The sequence below is a fragment of the Coregonus clupeaformis genome, chromosome 17 (genome assembly GCF_020615455.1).
Source record: "Coregonus clupeaformis isolate EN_2021a chromosome 17, ASM2061545v1, whole genome shotgun sequence".
In the NCBI taxonomy this organism is placed as follows: domain Eukaryota; kingdom Metazoa; phylum Chordata; class Actinopteri; order Salmoniformes; family Salmonidae; genus Coregonus; species Coregonus clupeaformis.
Window position 1 is genome coordinate 58,757,523 of NC_059208.1, and position 18,888 is coordinate 58,776,410.

At 53.0% G+C, this 18,888-nt stretch overlaps 1 protein-coding gene across 1 annotated transcript in view; it reads right to left on the minus strand.

Annotated features, from left to right (window-relative positions):
• LOC121586847 (protein CBFA2T1-like) overlaps window positions 1-18,888 on the minus strand; it is a 213,176-nt gene that overhangs the window by 63,948 nt on the left and 130,340 nt on the right. The window contains exons 6-7 of the mRNA XM_045226447.1: window positions 11,257-11,531; window positions 9,435-9,520 (exon numbers count right to left, since the gene is read on the minus strand). Of these exons, the coding sequence (XP_045082382.1) occupies window positions 9,435-9,520; window positions 11,257-11,531 (361 nt within the window). The remainder of the gene's footprint in view (window positions 1-9,434; window positions 9,521-11,256; window positions 11,532-18,888) is intronic.

The following is an 18,888-nucleotide window of genomic DNA, read 5'->3' on the forward strand; positions in this document are numbered from 1 at the left end:
GTCAGTTCAGCAGCTGAGGATGGGGTAGGTGCTGTATCAGTTCAGCAGCTGAGGAGGGGGTAGGTGCTGTCAGTTCAGCAGCTGAGGAGGGGGTAGGTGCTGTATCAGTTCAGCAGCTGAGGAGGGGGTAGGTGCTGGATTAGTTCAGCAGCTGAGGAGGAGTGTGGTGCTGTCAGTTCAGCAGCTGAGGAGGGGGGTAGGTGCTGTATTAGTTCAGCAGCTGAGGAGGGGGTAGGTGCTGTATCAGTTCAGCAGCTGAGAAGGGGGTAGGTGCTGTCAGTTCAGCAGCTGAGGAGGGGTAGGTGCTGTATTAGTTCAGCAGCTGAGGAGGGAGTAGGTGCTGTCAGTTCAGCAGCTGAGGAGGGGGTAGGTGCTGTGATTAGTTCAGCAGCTGAGGAAGGGGGTAGGTGCTGTCAGTTCAGCAGCTGAGGAGGGGGTAGGTGCTGTATTAGTTCAGCAGCTGAGGAGGGGTAGGTGCTGTCAGTTCAGCAGCTGAGGAGGGGTAGGTGCTGTATCAGTTCAGCAGCTGAGGAGGGGTAGGTGTTGTATCAGTTCAGCAGCTGAGGAGGGGGTAGGTGCTGTCAGTTAAGCAGCTGAGGAGAGGGGTAGGTGCTGTATCAGTTCAGCAGCTGAGGAGGGGTTAGGTGCTGTCAGTTCAGCAGCTGAGGAGGGGTAGGTGCTGTCAGTTCAGCAGCTGAGGAGGGGTAGGTGCTGTCAGTTCAGCAGCTGAGGAGGGGTAGGTGCTGTATCAGTTCAGCAGCTGAGGAGGTGGTAGGTGCTGTCAGTTCAGCAGCTGAGGAGGGGGTAAATGCTGTCAGTTCAGCAGCTGAGGAGGGGGTAGGTGCTGTATCAGTTCAGCAGCTGAGGAGGGGTAGGTGCTGTATTAGTTCAGCAGCTGAGGAGGGGTAGGTGCTGTATCAGTTCAGCAGCTGAGGAGGGGTAGGTGCTGTATCAGTTCAGCAGCTGAGGAGGGGGTAGGTGCTGTATCAGTTCAGCAGCTGAGGAGGGGGTAGGTGCTGTCAGTTCAGCAGCTGAGGAGGGGGTAGGTGCTGTATAAGTTCAGCAGCTGAGGAGGGGTAGGTGCTGTATTAGTTCAGCAGCTGAGGAGGGGTAGGTGCTGTATCAGTTCAGCAGCTGAGGAGGGGGGTAGGTGCTGTCAGTTCAGCAGCTGAGGATGGGGGTAGGTGCTGTATCAGTTCAGCAGCTGAGGAGGGGGGTAGGTGCTGTCAGTTCAGCAGCTGAGGAGGGGGTAGGTGCTGTATCAGTTCAGCAGCTGAGGAGGGGTAGGTGCTGGATTAGTTCAGCAGCTGAGGAGGGTGTAGGTGCTGTCAGTTCAGCAGCTGAGGAGGGGGTAGGTGCTGTATTAGTTCAGCAGCTGAGGAGGGGGTAGGTGCTGTATCAGTTCAGCAGCTGAGGGGGTAGGTGCTGTCAGTTCAGCAGCTGATGAGGGGGTAGGTGCTGTATTAGTTCAGCAGCTGAGGAGGGGGTAGGTGCTGTCAAGTTCAGCAGCTGAGGAGGGGGTAGGTGCTGTATTAGTTCAGCAGCTGAGGAGGGTGGTAGGTGCTGTCAGTTCAGCAGCTGAGGAGGGGGTAGGTGCTGTATTAGTTCAGCAGCTGAGGAGGGGTAGGTGCTGTCAGTTCAGCAGCTGAGGAGGGGTAGGTGCTGTATTAGTTCGCAGCTGAGGAGGGTGGTGCTGTCAGTTCAGCAGCTGAGGAGGGGGTAGGTGCTGTATTAGTTCAGCAGCTGAGGAGGGGGTAGGTGCTGTATCAGTTCAGCAGCTGAGGAGGGGTAGGTGCTGTATCAGTTCAGCAGCTGAGGAGGGGGTAGGTGCTGTATCAGTTCAACAGCTGAGGAGGGGGTGGTGCTGTATCAGTTCAGCAGCTGAGGAGGGGGTAGTTGCTGTATCAGTTCAGCAGCTGAGGAGGGGTAGGTGCTGTATCAGTTCAGCAGCTGAGGAGGGGGTAGGTGCTGTATCAGTTCAGCAGCTGAGGAGGGGGTAGGTGCTGTATCAGTTCAGCAGCTGGGGGGTAGGTGCTGTATCAGTTCAGCAGCTGAGGAGGGGTAGGGTGCTGTATCAGTTCAGCAGCTGGGGGAGGGGTAGGTGCTGTATCAGTTCAGCAGCTGAGGGAGGGGTAGGTGCTGTATTAGTTCAGCAGCTGAGGAGGGGTAGGTGCTGTATTAGTTCAGCAGCTGAGGGAGGGGGTAGGTGCTGTATCAGTTCAGCAGCTGAGGAGGGGGTAGGTACTGTCAGTTCAGCAGCTGAGGATGGGTGTAGGTGCTGTATCAGTTCAGCAGCTGAGGAGGGGAGTAGGTGCTGTCAGTTCAGCAGCTGAGGAGGGGGTAGGTGCTGTCAGTTCAGCAGCTGAGGAGGGGGTAGGTGCTGTATCAGTTCAGCAGCTGAGAGGGTAGGTGCTGTAGTAGTTCAGCAGCTGAGGAGGGGTAGGTGCTGTATTAGTTCAGCAGCTGAGGAGGGTAGGTGCTGTATCAGTTCAGCAGCTGAGGAGGGGGTAGGATGCTGTCAGTTCAGCAGCTGAGGAGGGGTAGGTGCTGTCAGTTCAGCAGCTGAGGAGGGGGTAGGTGCTGTATCAGTTCAGCAGCTGAGGAGGGGTAGGTGCTGTCAGTTCAACAGCTGAGGAGGGGTAGGTGCTGTATCAGTTCAGCAGCTGAGGAGGGGTAGGTGCTGTATCAGTTCAGCAGCTGAGGAGGGGGGTAGGTGCTGTCAGTTCAGCAGCTGAGGAGGGGTAGGTGCTGTCAGTTCAGCAGCTGAGGAGGGGGTAGGTGCTGTATCAGTTCAGCAGCTGAGGAGGGGTAGGTGCTGTATCAGTTCAGCAGCTGAGGGGGGGTAGGTGCTGTATCAGTTCAGCAGCTGAGGAGGGGTAGGTGCTGTATTAGTTCAGCAGCTGAGGAGGGGTAGGTGCTGTCAGTTCAGCAGCTGAGAAGGAGTAGGTGCTGTATTAGTTCAGCAGCTGAGGAGGGGGTAGGTGCTGTCAGTTCAGCAGCTGAGGAGGAGGTAGGTGCTGTCAGTTCAGCCAGCTGATGAGAGGTAGGTGCTGTATTAGTTCAGCAGCTGAGGAGAGGGAGTAGGTGCTGTATCAGTTCAGCAGCTGAGGAGGGGGTAGGTGCTGTCAGTTCAACAGCTGAGGAGGGGTAGGTGCTGTATCAGTTCAGCAGCTGAGGAGGGGGTAGGTGCTGTATCAGTTCAGCAGCTGAGGAGGGGTAGGTGCTGTCAGTTCAGCAGCTGAGGAGGGGAGTAGGTGCTGTCAGTTCAGCAGCTGAGGAGAGGTAGGTGCTGTATTCGTTCAGCAGCTGAGGAGGGGGTAGGTGCTGTATCAGTTCAGCAGCTGAGGAGGGGTAGGTTCTGTCAGTTCAGCAGCTGAGGAGGGGTAGGTGCTCTATCAGTTCAGCAGCTGAGGAGGGGGTAGGTGCTGTCAGTTCAGCAGCTGAGGGGGGGTAGGTGCTGTATCAGTTCAGCAGCTGAGGAGGGGGTAGGTGCTGTATTGTTCAGCAGCTGAGGGAGGGTGGGTGCTGTGTTAGTTCAGCAGCTGAGGAGGGGTAGGTGCTGTATTAGTTCAGCAGCTGAGAAGGGGGTGGTGCTGTATCAGTTCAGCAGCTGAGGAGGGGGTCGGTGCTGTCAGTTCAGCAGCTGAGGAGGGTAGGTGCTGTATCAGTTCAGCAGCTGAGGAGGGGGGTAGGTGCTGTATCAGTTCAGCAGCTGAGGAGGGGTAGGTGCTGTATCAGTTCAGCAGCTGAGGAGGTAGGTGCTGTATCAGTTCAGCAGCTGAGAGGGGGTAGGTGCTGTCAGTTCAGCAGCTGAGGAGGGGTAGGTGCTGTATCAGTTCAGCAGCTGAGGAGGGGGTAGGTGCTGTCAGTTCAGCAGCTGAGGAGGGGGTAGGTGCTGTCAGTTCAGCAGCTGAGGAGGTGGTAGGTGCTGTATTAGTTCAGCAGCTGAGGAGGGGTAGGTGCTGTATCAGTTCAGCAGCTGAGAGGGTGGTAGGTGCTGTATCAGTTCAGCAGCTGAGGAGGTAGTGCTGTCAGTTCAGCAGCTGAGGAGGGGTAGGTGCTGTCAGTTCAGCAGCTGAGGAGAGGGGTAGGTGCTGTATTAGTTCAGCAGCTGAGGAGGGAGTAGGTGCTGTATCAGTTCAGCAGCTGAGGAGGGGTAGGTTCTATCAGTTCAGCAGCTGAGGAGGGGGTAGGTGCTGTATCAGTTCAGCAGCTGAGGAGGGGGTAGGTGCTGTCAGTTCAGCAGCTGAGGAGGGGGTAGGTGCTGTATCAGTTCAGCAGCTGAGGAGGGGGTAGGTGCTGTATTAGTTCAGCAGCTGAGGAGGGGTAGGTGCTGTATTGGTTCAGCAGCTGAGGAGGGGTAGGTGCTGTATTAGTTCAGCAGCTGAGGAGGGGGTAGGTGCTGTATCAGTTCAGCAGCTGAGGAGGGGGTAGGTGCTGTCAGTTCAGCAGCTGAGGAGGGTAGGTGCTGTATCAGTTCAGCAGCTGAGGAGGGGGGTAGGTGCTGTATCAGTTCAGCAGCTGAGGAGGGGTGGGTGCTGTATCAGTTCAGCAGCTGAGGAGGGGGTAGGTGCTGTCAGTTCAGCAGCTGAGGAGGGGTAGGTGCTGTATCAGTTCAGCAGCTGAGGAGGGGTAGGGTGCTGTCAGTTCAGCAGCTGAGGAGGGGGTAGGTGCTGTCAGTTCAGCAGCTGAGGAGGGGTAGGTGCTGTCAGTTCAGCAGCTGAGGAGGGAGTAGGTGCTGTATCAGTTCAGCAGCTGAGGAGGGGTAGATGCTGTATCAGTTCAGCAGCTGAGGAGGGGTAGGTGCTGTCAGTTCAGCAGCTGAGGAGGGGGTAGGTGCTGTATCAGTTCAGCAGCTGAGGAGGGGTAGGTGCTGTATCAGTTCAGCAGCTGAGGAGGGGTAGGTGCTGTATCAGTTCAGCAGCTGAGGAGGGGGTAGGTGCTGTCAGTTCAGCAGCTGAGGAGGGGTAGGGTGCTGTATCAGTTCAACAGCTGAGGAGGGGGTAGGTGCTGTATCAGTTCAGCAGCTGAGGAGGGTAGGTGCTGTCAGTTCAACAGCTGAGGAGGGGGTAGGTGCTGTATCAGTTCAGCAGCTGAGGAGGGTAGGTGCTGTATCAGTTCAGCAGATGAGGAGGGGTAGGTGCTGAATCAGTTCAGCAGCTGAGGAGGGGTAGGTGCTGTCAGTTCAGCAGCCGAGGAGGTAGGTGCTGTATTAGTTCAGCAGCTGAGGAGGGTAGGTGCTGTCGTTCAGCAGCTGAGGGGGGGTAGGTGCTGTCAGTTCAGCAGCTGAGGAGGGGTAGGTGCTGTATTAGTTCAGCAGCTGAGGAGGGGTAGGTGCTGTCAGTTCAACAGCTGAGGAGGGGTAGGTGCTGTATCAGTTCAGCAGCTGAGGAGGGTAGGTGCTGTATCAGTTTAGCAGCTGAGGAGGGGGTAGGTGCTGTATCAGTTCAGCAGCTGAGGAGGGGGTAGGTGCTGTATCAGTTCAGCAGCTGAGGAGGGGGTAGGTGCTGTATCAGTTCAGCAGCTGAGGAGGGTTAGGTGCTGTCAGTTCAGCAGCTGAGGAGGGTAGGTGCTGTCAGTTCAGCAGCTGAGGAGGGGGTAGGTGCTGTCAGTTCAGCAGCTGAGGAGGGGGTAGGTGCTGTATTAGTTCAGCAGCTGAGGAGGGTAGGTGCTGTCAGTTCAACAGCTGAGGAGGGGTAGGTGCTGTATCAGTTCAGCAGCTGAGGAGGGGTGGTGCGTATTAGTTCAGCAGCTGAGGAGGGGTAGGTGCTGTCAGTTCAGCAGCTGAGGAGGTGGTAGGTGCTGTCAGTTCAGCAGCTGAGGAGGGGTAGGTGCTGTATCAGTTCAGCAGCTGAGGAGGGTAGGTGCTGTCGGTTCAGCAGCTGAGGAGGGGTAGGTGCTGTATTAGTTCAGCAGCTGAGGAGGTGGTGCTGTATCAGTTCAGCAGCTGAGGAGGGGGTCGGTGCTGTATCAGTTCAGCAGCTGAGGAGGGGAGGTGCTGTATCAGTTCGCAGCTGGGGAGGGTAGGTGCTGTATCAGTTCAGCAGCTGAGGAGGGGTAGGTGCTGTATTAGTTCAGCAGCTGAGGGGGGAGTAGGTGCTGTCAGTTCAACAGCTGAGGAGGGGGTAGGTGCTGTATCTGTTCAGCAGCTAAGGAGGGTAGGTGCTGTCAGTTCAGCAGCTGAGGAGGGGTAGGTGCTGTCAGTTCAGCAGCTGAGGAGGGGGTAGGTGCTGTATTAGTTCAGCAGCTGAGGAGGGGGTAGGTGCTGTCAGTTCAGCAGCTGAGGAGGGGGGTAGGTGCTGTCAGTTCAGCAGCTGAGGAGGGGGTAGGTGCTGTATTAGTTCAGCAGCTGAGGAGGGGGTAGGTGCTGTCAGTTCAGCAGCTGAGGAGGGAGTAAGTGCTGTCAGTTCAGCAGCTGAGGAGGGGGTAGGTGCTGTATCAGTTCAGCAGCTGAGGAGGGGTAGGTGCTGTATCAGTTCAGCAGCTGAAGGAGGGGGTAGGTGCTGTATCAGTTCAGCAGCTGAGGAGGGGTAGGTGCTGTATCAGTTCAGCAGCTGAGGAGGGGGTAGGTGCTGTATCATTTCAGCAGCTGAGGAGGGGGGTAGGTGCTGTATCAGTTCAGCAGCTGAGGAGGGTAGGTGCTGTCAGTTCAGCAGCTGAGGAGGGGGTAGGTGCTGTATTAGTTCAGCAGCTGAGGAGGGGTAGGTGCTGTCAGTTCAGCAGCTGAGGAGGGGGTAGGTGCTGTCAGTTCAGCAGCTGAGGAGGGGTAGGTGCTGTATTAGTTCAGCAGCTGAGGAGGGGGTAGGTGCTGTCAGTTCAGCAGCTGAGGAGGGGTAGGTGCTGTCGTTCAGCAGCTGAGGGAGGAGTAGGTGCTGTATCAGTTCAGCAGCTGAGGAGGGGTAGGTGCTGTATCAGTTCAGCAGCTGAGGAGGGGGGTAGGTGCTGTATCAGTTCAGCAGCTGAGGAGGGGTAGGTGCTGTATCAGTTCAGCAGCTGAGGAGGGGGTAGGTGCTGTATCATTTCAGCAGCTGAGGAGGGGTAGGTGCTGTATCAGTTCAGCAGCCGAGGAGGGGGTAGGTGCTGTCAGTTCATCAGCTGAGGAGGGGGTAGGTGCTGTCAGTTCAGCAGCTGAGGAGGGGGTAGGTGCTGTATCAGTTCAGCAGCTGAGGAGGGGTAGGTGCTGTCAGTTCAGCAGCTGAGGAGGGGTAGGTGCTGTATTAGTTCAGCAGCTGAGGAGGGGTAGGTGCTGTATTAGTTCAGCAGCTGAGGAGGGGGTAGGTGCTGTATCAGTTCAGCAGCTGAGGAGGGGGTAGGTGCTGTATCAGTTCAGCAGCTGAGGGGGGGGTAGGTGCTGTCAGTTCAGCAGCTGAGGAGGGGTAGGTGCTGTCAGTTCAGCAGCTGAGGAGGGTAGGTGCTGTATTAGTTCAGCAGCTGAGGGGGGGTAGGTGCTGTCAGTTCAGCAGCTGAGGAGGGGTAGGTGCTGTATCAGTTCAGCAGCTGAGGAGGGGTAGGTGCTGTATCAGTTCAGCAGCTGAGGAGGGGTAGGTGCTGTATCAGTTCAGCAGCTGAGGATGGGGTAGGTGCTGTCAGTTCAGCAGCTGAGGAGGGGGTAGGTGCTGTCAGTTCAGCAGCTGAGGAGGGGTAGGTGCTGTATCAGTTCAGCAGCTGAGGAGGGGTAGGTGCTGTAATAGTTCAGCAGCTGAGGAGGGGGGTAGGTGCTGTCAGTTCAGCAGCTGAGGAGGGGTAGGTGCTGTATTAGTTCAGCAGCTGAGGAGGGGTAGGTGCTGTCAGTTAAGCAGCTGAGGAGGGGGTAGGTGCTGTATCAGTTCAGCAGCTGAGGAGGGGGTAGGTGCTGTCAGTTCAGCAGCTGAGGAGGGGGGTAGGTGCTGTATTAGTTCAGCAGCTGAGGAGGGGGTATGTGCTGTCAGTTCAACAGCTGAGGAGGGGGTAGGTGCTGTCAGATCAGCAGCTGAGGAGGGGGTAGGTGCTGTCAGTTCAGCAGCTGAGGAGGGGGTAGGTGCTGTATTAGTTCAGCAGCTGAGGAGGGGGTAGGTGCTGTCAGTTCAGCAGCTGAGGAGGGGGTAGGTGCTGTATCAGTTCAGCAGCTGAGGAGGGGGTAGGTGCTGTATCAGTTCAGCAGCTGAGGAGGGGGGTAGGTGCTGTATCAGTTCAGCAGCTGAGGAGGGGGTAGGTGCTGTATCAGTTCAGCAGCTGAGGAGGGGGTAGGTGCTGTCAGTTCAGCAGCTGAGGAGGGGGTAGGTGCTGTATTAGTTCAGCAGCTGAGGAGGGGGTAGGTGCTGTCAGTTCAGCAGCTGAGGAGGGGGTAGGTGCTGTATCAGTTCAGCAGCTGAGGAGGGGGTAGGTGCTGTATCAGTTCAGCAGCTGAGGAGGGGTAGGTGCTGTATTAGTTCAGCAGCTGAGGAGGGGGTAGGTGCTGTATCAGTTCAGCAGCTGAGGAGGGGGTAGGTGCTGTCAGTTCAGCAGCTGAGGAGGGGGTAGGTGCTGTATCAGTTCAGCAGCTGAGGAGGGGGTAGGTGCTGTCAGTTCAACAGCTGAGGAGGGGTAGGTGCTGTCAGTTCAGCAGATGAGGAGGGGGTAGGTGCTGTCAGTTCAGCAGCTGAGGAGGGGGTAGGTGCTGTCAGTTCAGCAGCTGAGGAGGGGTAGGTGCTGTATCAGTTCAGCAGCTGAGGAGGGGTAGGTGCTGTATCAGTTCAGCAGCTGAGGAGGGGTAGGTGCTGTATCAGTTCAGCAGCTGAGGAGGGGTAGGTGCTGTATCAGTTCAGCAGCTGAGGAGGGGGTAGGTGCTGTATCAGTTCAGCAGCTGAGGAGGGGGTAGGTGCTGTATCAGTTCAGCAGCTGAGGAGGGGGTAGGTGCTGTCAGTTCAGCAGCTGAGGAGGGGGTAGGTGCTGATTGAAGCACACAACTCCTGTAAAGCCTCATTCATACCCTATGCGCAACAACTAGAAATACCTTCGAAAAATTGCCATCATGTGTGGTTGCGTAGCAAAAATACGCAGACGTGTGCTGCCCCGCAATTATTTACATTTTAGTGAATTAGCAGACGCTCTTATCCAGAGCTACTTGCAGTTATAAACTTGACTCAAGTATGCAGGATGGCCATTGTGTGTTCGCGTTCTATACAAACTGTATAATTTAGTTTTTATTGGCACTTTCTCACCCTGCACTGTAACCTGTAGATAACCAATTATCCTGCCTCCTGCTGGGAAATGTCTGTAGTTATGTCTGTTATGTGAATATACACTGGAGTTTTGTATGCTACAAAAATGAATTGCATGCACATATTTGGCTACCTAACACATACATACTGCACTGCTTCTTCCTCAACTCTCACATCTACAAACACTCTATAAGCCATACACATACAGGGACAGTACAGTTGGTAGAGTAATAAAAATGGTATTACTTTTCTTACATGGTCAAGGTGCTTCCACTCCTCCCCCCATTCTCTGTCAGTCAACCGGTGGTCGATCACCTCTTCCTGACGAGCCCCGTGCATCCCTTCATCAACCAGGAGAGAGGGGGAGGGAGAGAGAGAGAGAGAGAGAGAGAGAGAGAGAGAGAGAGAGAGAGAGAGAGAGAGAGAGAGAGAGAGAGAGAGAGAGAGAGAGAGAGAGGGAGAGAGAGAGAGAGACAAAGTTAAAGTCTGTGGAACAAGATATGAGTGCCCTCTCTTCCCTCCATCCTCTCTCCACTGTTCCCTCCATCCTCTCTCCACTGTTCCCTCCATCCTCTCTCCACTGTTCCTCCATCCTCTCTCCACTGTTCCTCCATCCTCTCTCCACTGTCCCTCCATCCTGTCTCCACTGTTCCTTCATCAATGAAGACAGAGAAGATCGATGGAGAGATCAAATAAGCTATTTGTCCCTAATCAGACTTTATTCCATGCATCCCATCATCAATGAGGAAAAAGTTGAAAGAGGAAGATATCAAAGTGCTTTGTTCCAAATGAGATTGCATATTTCCTATATAGTGCACTACTTTTGAGCTGGCCATGAAAACAACATGTTAATACAAAATAGCATGTTTATTTCAGGTTATAACAGTCTCCCCCTCTCCTCCCTGATTTGTCCATCATTCATTAGCTCCCTTGCTGACACCCTCCCTCCCGCTGTCCCTCACCCTCCCTTCATCCCTCACCCTCCCTCCCTCCCTCCCGCCGTCCCTCACCCTCCCTCCCCTCATCCCTCACCCTCCCTCCCTCCATCCCGCCGTCCCTCACCCTCCCTCCCTCCCTCCCGCCGTCCCTCACCCTCCCTCCCTCCATCCCGCCGTCCCTCACCCTCCCTCCCTCCCTCCCCTCATCCCTCACCCTCCCTCCCTCCATCCCGCGTCCCTCACCCTCCCTTCATCCCTCACCCTCCCTCCCTCCATCCAGCCGTCCCTCACCCTCCCTTCATCCCTCACCCTCCCTCCCTCCCTCCGCGTCCCTCACCCTCCCTCCCTCCCTCCCGCCGTCCCTCACCCTCCCTTCATCCCTCACCCTCCCTCCCTCCCTCCCCGCCGTCCCTCACCCTCCCTCCCTCCATCCCGCCGTCCCTCACCCTCCCTTCATCCCTCACCCTCCCTCCCTCCCTCCCTCCCTCACCCTCCCTCCCTCCCTCCCGCCGTCCCTCACCCTCCCTCCCTCCATCCCGCCGTCCCTCTCTCCCCTCATCCCTCACCCTCCCTCCCTCCATCCCGCCGTCCCTCACCCTCCCCTCATCCCTCACCCTCCCTCCCTCCCTCCCGCCGTCCCTCACCCTCCCCTCATCCCTCACCCTCCCTCCTCCATCCCGCGTCCCTCACCCTCCCCTCATCCCTCACCCTCCCTCCCTCCCTCCGCCGTCCCTCACCCTCCCTCCCGCCGTCCCTCACCCTCCCTTCATCCCTCACCCTCCCTCCCTCCCTCCCGCCGTCCCTCACCCTCCCTCCCTCCATCACAGGCCAGACATGCTAAATGTAGAGAGGTATTTTTAGATCAGGGACACATGTAGCTAGTCATTAAGCTTCATGGACACAGATCCACTCTGGAAACATATCCTCTCTCTGTATTAAAATAAGCTCTCTGGTTTGTGGTTAGAATATCGGGACCTCTTGCAGGATGGACACATGAATACTATTGGTTGACCCTATACCTACACCCATCCCCTTCTCCTCAGCCCCCCCCTTCCTCCCCATCCCTCCCCCTTCCCCCTTCCCTCTGTCCCTCTGTCCCCCAGCCCTAACCCTATTCTACCCTCTCCTCCCGTCCTTACCCAGTGGCCGTGGTCTCTCCCTGAGCTCGCGGTGGTTGTGGTTGGGGTGGCGGTAGTGTGGTGAGTCTCTATAATGGTGTGTGATGGCCATGTCGTCCAGCCGGTAGTGCTGTGGGGGCGGTGTGGGGTGTCCATGGGCCAGGCCGTTAGGTTGGTATGGGAGGGGACCGTTGGAGGGGCTGAACCGTTGGCCTGCCGGGCTGATCGTACAGGCTCTCTTACTGGGGTTCTCCAGGTGCAGGGGGCCCTCCCTGTCGAAGCCGTTCTCTTTGCTTCTGGAGGTGTAGTGGGGGAGGGAACAGAGAGGAGGGAAGACAGTGAGAAACAGCCCTATTCTATTCCCTACATAGTGAACTTATTTTGACCAGAGTCCTATGGGCCCTTTGGTTCTGGAGGAGTGAGAAGCAGACATATTGAGAAACACAGCTTCAGAAGACGTTGTCCCACCATGAGGCAGGGTGTTTTCTGTTCTGTGGTGCTGTAGTCTGACCTGACATGCCTCTTGACAACAGCAGTGAAAGGCAGCTTGACAGGGCTCACACTGTGGACCTTGGGAATGACACACACACATGGGAATGACACACACACATGGGAATGACACACACACACATGGGAATGACACACACACACATGGGAATGACACACACACACATGGGAATGACACACACACACATGGGAATGACACACACACACACACATGGGAATGACACACACACATGGGAATGACACACACACACATGGGAATGACACACACACACATGGGAATGACACACACACACATGGGAATGACACACACACACATGGGAATGACACACACACACATGGGAATGACACACACACATGGGAATGACACACACACATGGGAATGACACACACACACATGGGAATGACACACAAACACATGGGAATGACACACACACACATGGGAATGACACACACACACATGGGAATGACACACACACACATGGGAATGACACACACACATGGGAATGACACACACACATGGGAATGACACACACACACATGGGAATGACACACACACACATGGGAATGACACACACACACATGGGAATGACACACACACATGGGAATGACACACACACACATGGGAATGACACACACACATGGGAATGACACACACACACATGGGAATGACACACACACACACATGGGAATGACACACACACACATGGGAATGACACACACACACATGGGAATGACACACACACACATGGGAATGACACACACACACACATGGGAATGACACACACACACATGGGAATGACACACACACACATGGGAATGACACACACACACATGGGAATGACACACACACACACACATGGGAATGACACACACACACACATGGGAATGACACACACACACACACATGGGAATGACACACACACATGGGAATGACACACACACACATGGGAATGACACACACACACATGGGAATGACACACACACACATGGGAATGACACACACACACACACACATGTGAATGACACACACACACATGGGAATGACACACACACACATGGGAATGACACACACACACATGGGAATGACACACACACATGGGAATGACACACACACATGGGAATGACACACACACACACATGGGAATGACACACACACACATGGGAATGACACACACACACATGGGAATGACACACACACATGGGAATGACACACACACACATGGGAATGACACACACACATGGGAATGACACACACACATGGGAATGACACACACACACATGGGAATGACACACACACACACATGGGAATGACACACACATACATGGGAATGACACACACACACATGAGAATGACACACACACACATGGGAATGACACACACACACACATGGGAATGACACACACACACATGGGAATGACACACACACACATGGGAATGACACACACACACATGGGAATGACACACACACACACACACACATGGGAATGTAACACACACACATGGGAATGACACACACACACACACACATGGGAATGACACACACACATGGGAATGACACACACACACATGGGAATGACACACACACACATGGGAATGACACACACACACATGGGAATGACACACACACACACACATGGGAATGACACACACACATGGGAATGACACACACACACATGGGAATGACACACACACACATGGGAATGACACACACACACACACATGGGAATGACACACACACACATGGGAATGACACACACACACACACATGGGAATGACACACACACATGGGAATGACACACACACACACATGGGAATGACACACACACATGGGAATGACACACACACATGGGAATGACACACACACACATGGGAATGACACACACACACACACACACATGGGAATGACACACACACATGGGAATGACACACACACACATGGGAATGACACACACACACATGGGAATGACACACACACACACATGGGAATGACACACACACATGGGAATGACACACACACATGGGAATGACACACACACACATGGGAATGACACACACACACACATGGGAATGACACACACACATGGGAATGACACACACACACATGGGAATGACACACACACATGGGAATGACACACACACATGGGAATGACACACACACACATGGGAATGACACACACACACACACACATGGGAATGACACACACACACATGGGAATGACACACACACACACATGGGAATGACACACACACATGGGAATGACACACAGACACACATGGGAATGACACACACACACACACATGGGAATGACACACACACACATGGGAATGACACACACACACATGGGAATGACACACACACACACATGGGAATGACACACACACATGGGAATGACACACACACATGGGAATGACACACACACACATGGGAATGACACACACACACACATTGGAATGACACACACACACATGGGAATGACACACACACACACATGGGAATGACACACACACATGGGAATGACACACACACATGGGAATGACACACACACACACACACATGGGAATGACACACACATGGGAATGACACACACACATGGGAATGACACACACACACATGGGAATGACACACACACATGGGAATGACACACACACATGGGAATGACACACACACACATGGGAATGACACACACACACATGGGAATGACACACACACACACATGGGAATGACACACACACACATGGGAATGACACACACACACATGGGAATGACACACACACACACATGGGAATGACACACACACACATGGGAATGACACACACACACACATGGGAATGACACACACACACACACACATGGGAATGACACACACAAACATGGGAATGACACACACACACACATGGGAATGACACACACACACATGGGAATGACACACACACATGGGAATGAACACACACACATGGGAATGACACACACACACACATGGGAATGACACACACACACATGGGAATGACACACACACACACATGGGAATGACACACACACACATGGGAATGACACACACACACACATGGGAATGACACACACACACACATGGGAATGACACACACACACATGGGAATGACACACACACACACACATGGGAATGACACACACACACATGGGAATGACACACACACATGGGAATGACACACACACACATGGGAATGACACACACACACACATGGGAATGACACACACACACATGGGAATGACACACACACACACATGGGAATGACACACACACACACACACATGTGAATGACACACACACACATGGGAATGACACACACACACATGGGAATGACACACACACACATGGGAATGACACACACACATGGGAATGACACACACACATGGGAATGACACACACACACACATGGGAATGATACACACACACATGGGAATGACACACACACACATGGGAATGACACACACACATGGGAATGACACACACACACATGGGAATGACACACACACATGGGAATGACACACACACATGGGAATGACACACACACACATGGGAATGACACACACACACACATGGGAATGACACACACATACATGGGAATGACACACACACACATGAGAATGACACACACACACATGGGAATGACACACACACACACATGGGAATGACACACACACACATGGGAATGACACACACACACATGGGAATGACACACACACACATGGGAATGACACACACACACACACACATGGGAATGTAACACACACACATGGGAATGACACACACACACACACACATGGGAATGACACACACACATGGGAATGACACACACACACATGGGAATGACACACACACACATGGGAATGACACACACACACACACACATGGGAATGACACACACACATGGGAATGACACACACACACATGGGAATGACACACACACACATGGGAATGACACACACACACACACATGGGAATGACACACACACACATGGGAATGACACACACACACACACATGGGAATGACACACACACATGGGAATGACACACACACACACATGGGAATGACACACACACATGGGAATGACACACACACATGGGAATGACACACACACACATGGGAATGACACACACACACACATGGGAATGACACACACACACATGGGAATGACACACACACACATGGGAATGACACACACACACATGGGAATGACACACACACACACATGGGAATGACACACACACATGGGAATGACACACACACACATGGGAATGACACACACACACACATGGGAATGACACACACACATGGGAATGAACACACACACACATGGGAATGACACACACACATGGGAATGACACACACACATGGGAATGACACACACACACATGGGAATGACACACACACACACACACATGGGAATGACACACACACACATGGGAATGACACACACACACACATGGGAATGACACACACACATGGGAATGACACACAGACACACATGGGAATGACACACACACACACACATGGGAATGACACACACACACATGGGAATGACACACACACACATGGGAATGACACACACACACATGGGAATGACACACACACATGGGAATGACACACACACATGGGAATGACACACACACACATGGGAATGACACACACACACACATTGGAATGACACACACACACATGGGAATGACACACACACACACATGGGAATGACACACACACATGGGAATGACACACACACATGGGAATGACACACACACACACACACATGGGAATGACACACACATGGGAATGACACACACACATGGGAATGACACACACACACATGGGAATGACACACACACATGGGAATGACACACACACATGGGAATGACACACACACACATGGGAATGACACACACACACATGGGAATGACACACACACACACATGGGAATGACACACACACACATGGGAATGACACACACACACATGGGAATGACACACACACACACATGGGAATGACACACACACACATGGGAATGACACACACACACACATGGGAATGACACACACACACACACACACATGGGAATGACACACACAAACATGGGAATGACACACACACACACATGGGAATGACACACACACACATGGGAATGACACACACACATGGGAATGACACACACACACATGGGAATGACACACACACACACATGGGAATGACACACACACACATGGGAATGACACACACACACACATGGGAATGACACACACACACATGGGAATGACACACACACACACATGGGAATGACACACACACACACATGGGAATGACACACACACACATGGGAATGACACACACACACACATGGGAATGACACACACACACATGGGAATGACACACACACATGGGAATGCACACACACACATGGGAATGAACACACACACACACATGGGAATGACACACACACACATGGGAATGACACACACACACACACATGGGAATGACACACACACACACACACATGGGAATGACACACACACATGGGAATGAACACACACACACACACATGGGAATGACACACACACACATGGGAATGACACACACACACACATGGGAATGACACACACACACACATGGGAATGACACACACACATGGGAATGACACACACACACACATGGGAATGACACACACACACACATGGGAATGACACACACACACACATGGGAATGACACACACACACACATGGGAATGACACACACACACACATGGGAATGACACACACACACATGGGAATGACACACACACACACACACATGGGAATGACACACACACATGGGAATGACACACACACACATGGGAATGACACACACACACACATGGGAATGAACACACACACATGGGAATGACACACACACACATGGGAATGACACACACACATGGGAATGACACACACACATGGGAATGACACACACACATGGGAATGACACACACACATGGGAATGACACACACACACATGGGAATGACACACACACATGGGAATGACACACACACATGGGAATGACACACACACATGGGAATGACACACACACACATGGGAATGACACACACACACATGGGAATGACACACACACACATGGGAATGACACACACACACACATGGGAATGACACACACACACATGGGAATGACACACACACACATGGGAATGACACACACACACATGGGAATGACACACACACACACATGGGAATGACACACACACATGGGAATGACACACACACATGGGAATGACACACACACACATGGGAATGACACACACACACACATTGGAATGACACACACACACACATGGGAATGACACACACACACACATGGGAATGACACACACACATGGGAATGCACACACACACATGGGAATGAACACACACACACACACATGGGAATGACACACACATGGGAATGACACACACACATGGGAATGACACACACACACATGGGAATGACACACACACATGGGAATGACACACACACATGGGAATGACACACACACACATGGGAATGACACACACACACATGGGAATGACACACACACACACATGGGAATGACACACACACACACATGGGAATGACACACACACACATGGGAATGACACACACACACACATGGGAATGACACACACACACATGGGAATGACACACACACACACATGGGAATGACACACACACACACACACATGGGAATGACACACACAAACATGGGAATGACACACACACACACATGGGAATGACACACACACACATGGGAATGACACACACACACATGGGAATGACACACACACACATGGGAATGACACACACACACACATGGGAATGACACACACACACACATGGGAATGACACAACACACACATGGGAATGACACACACACACATGGGAATGACACACACACACACATGGGAATGAACACACACACACACATGGGAATGACACACACACACATGGGAATGACACACACACACACATGGGAATGACACACACACACATGGGAATGCACACACACACATGGGAATGACACACACACACATGGGAATGACACACACACACACATGGGAATGACACACACACACATGGGAATGAACA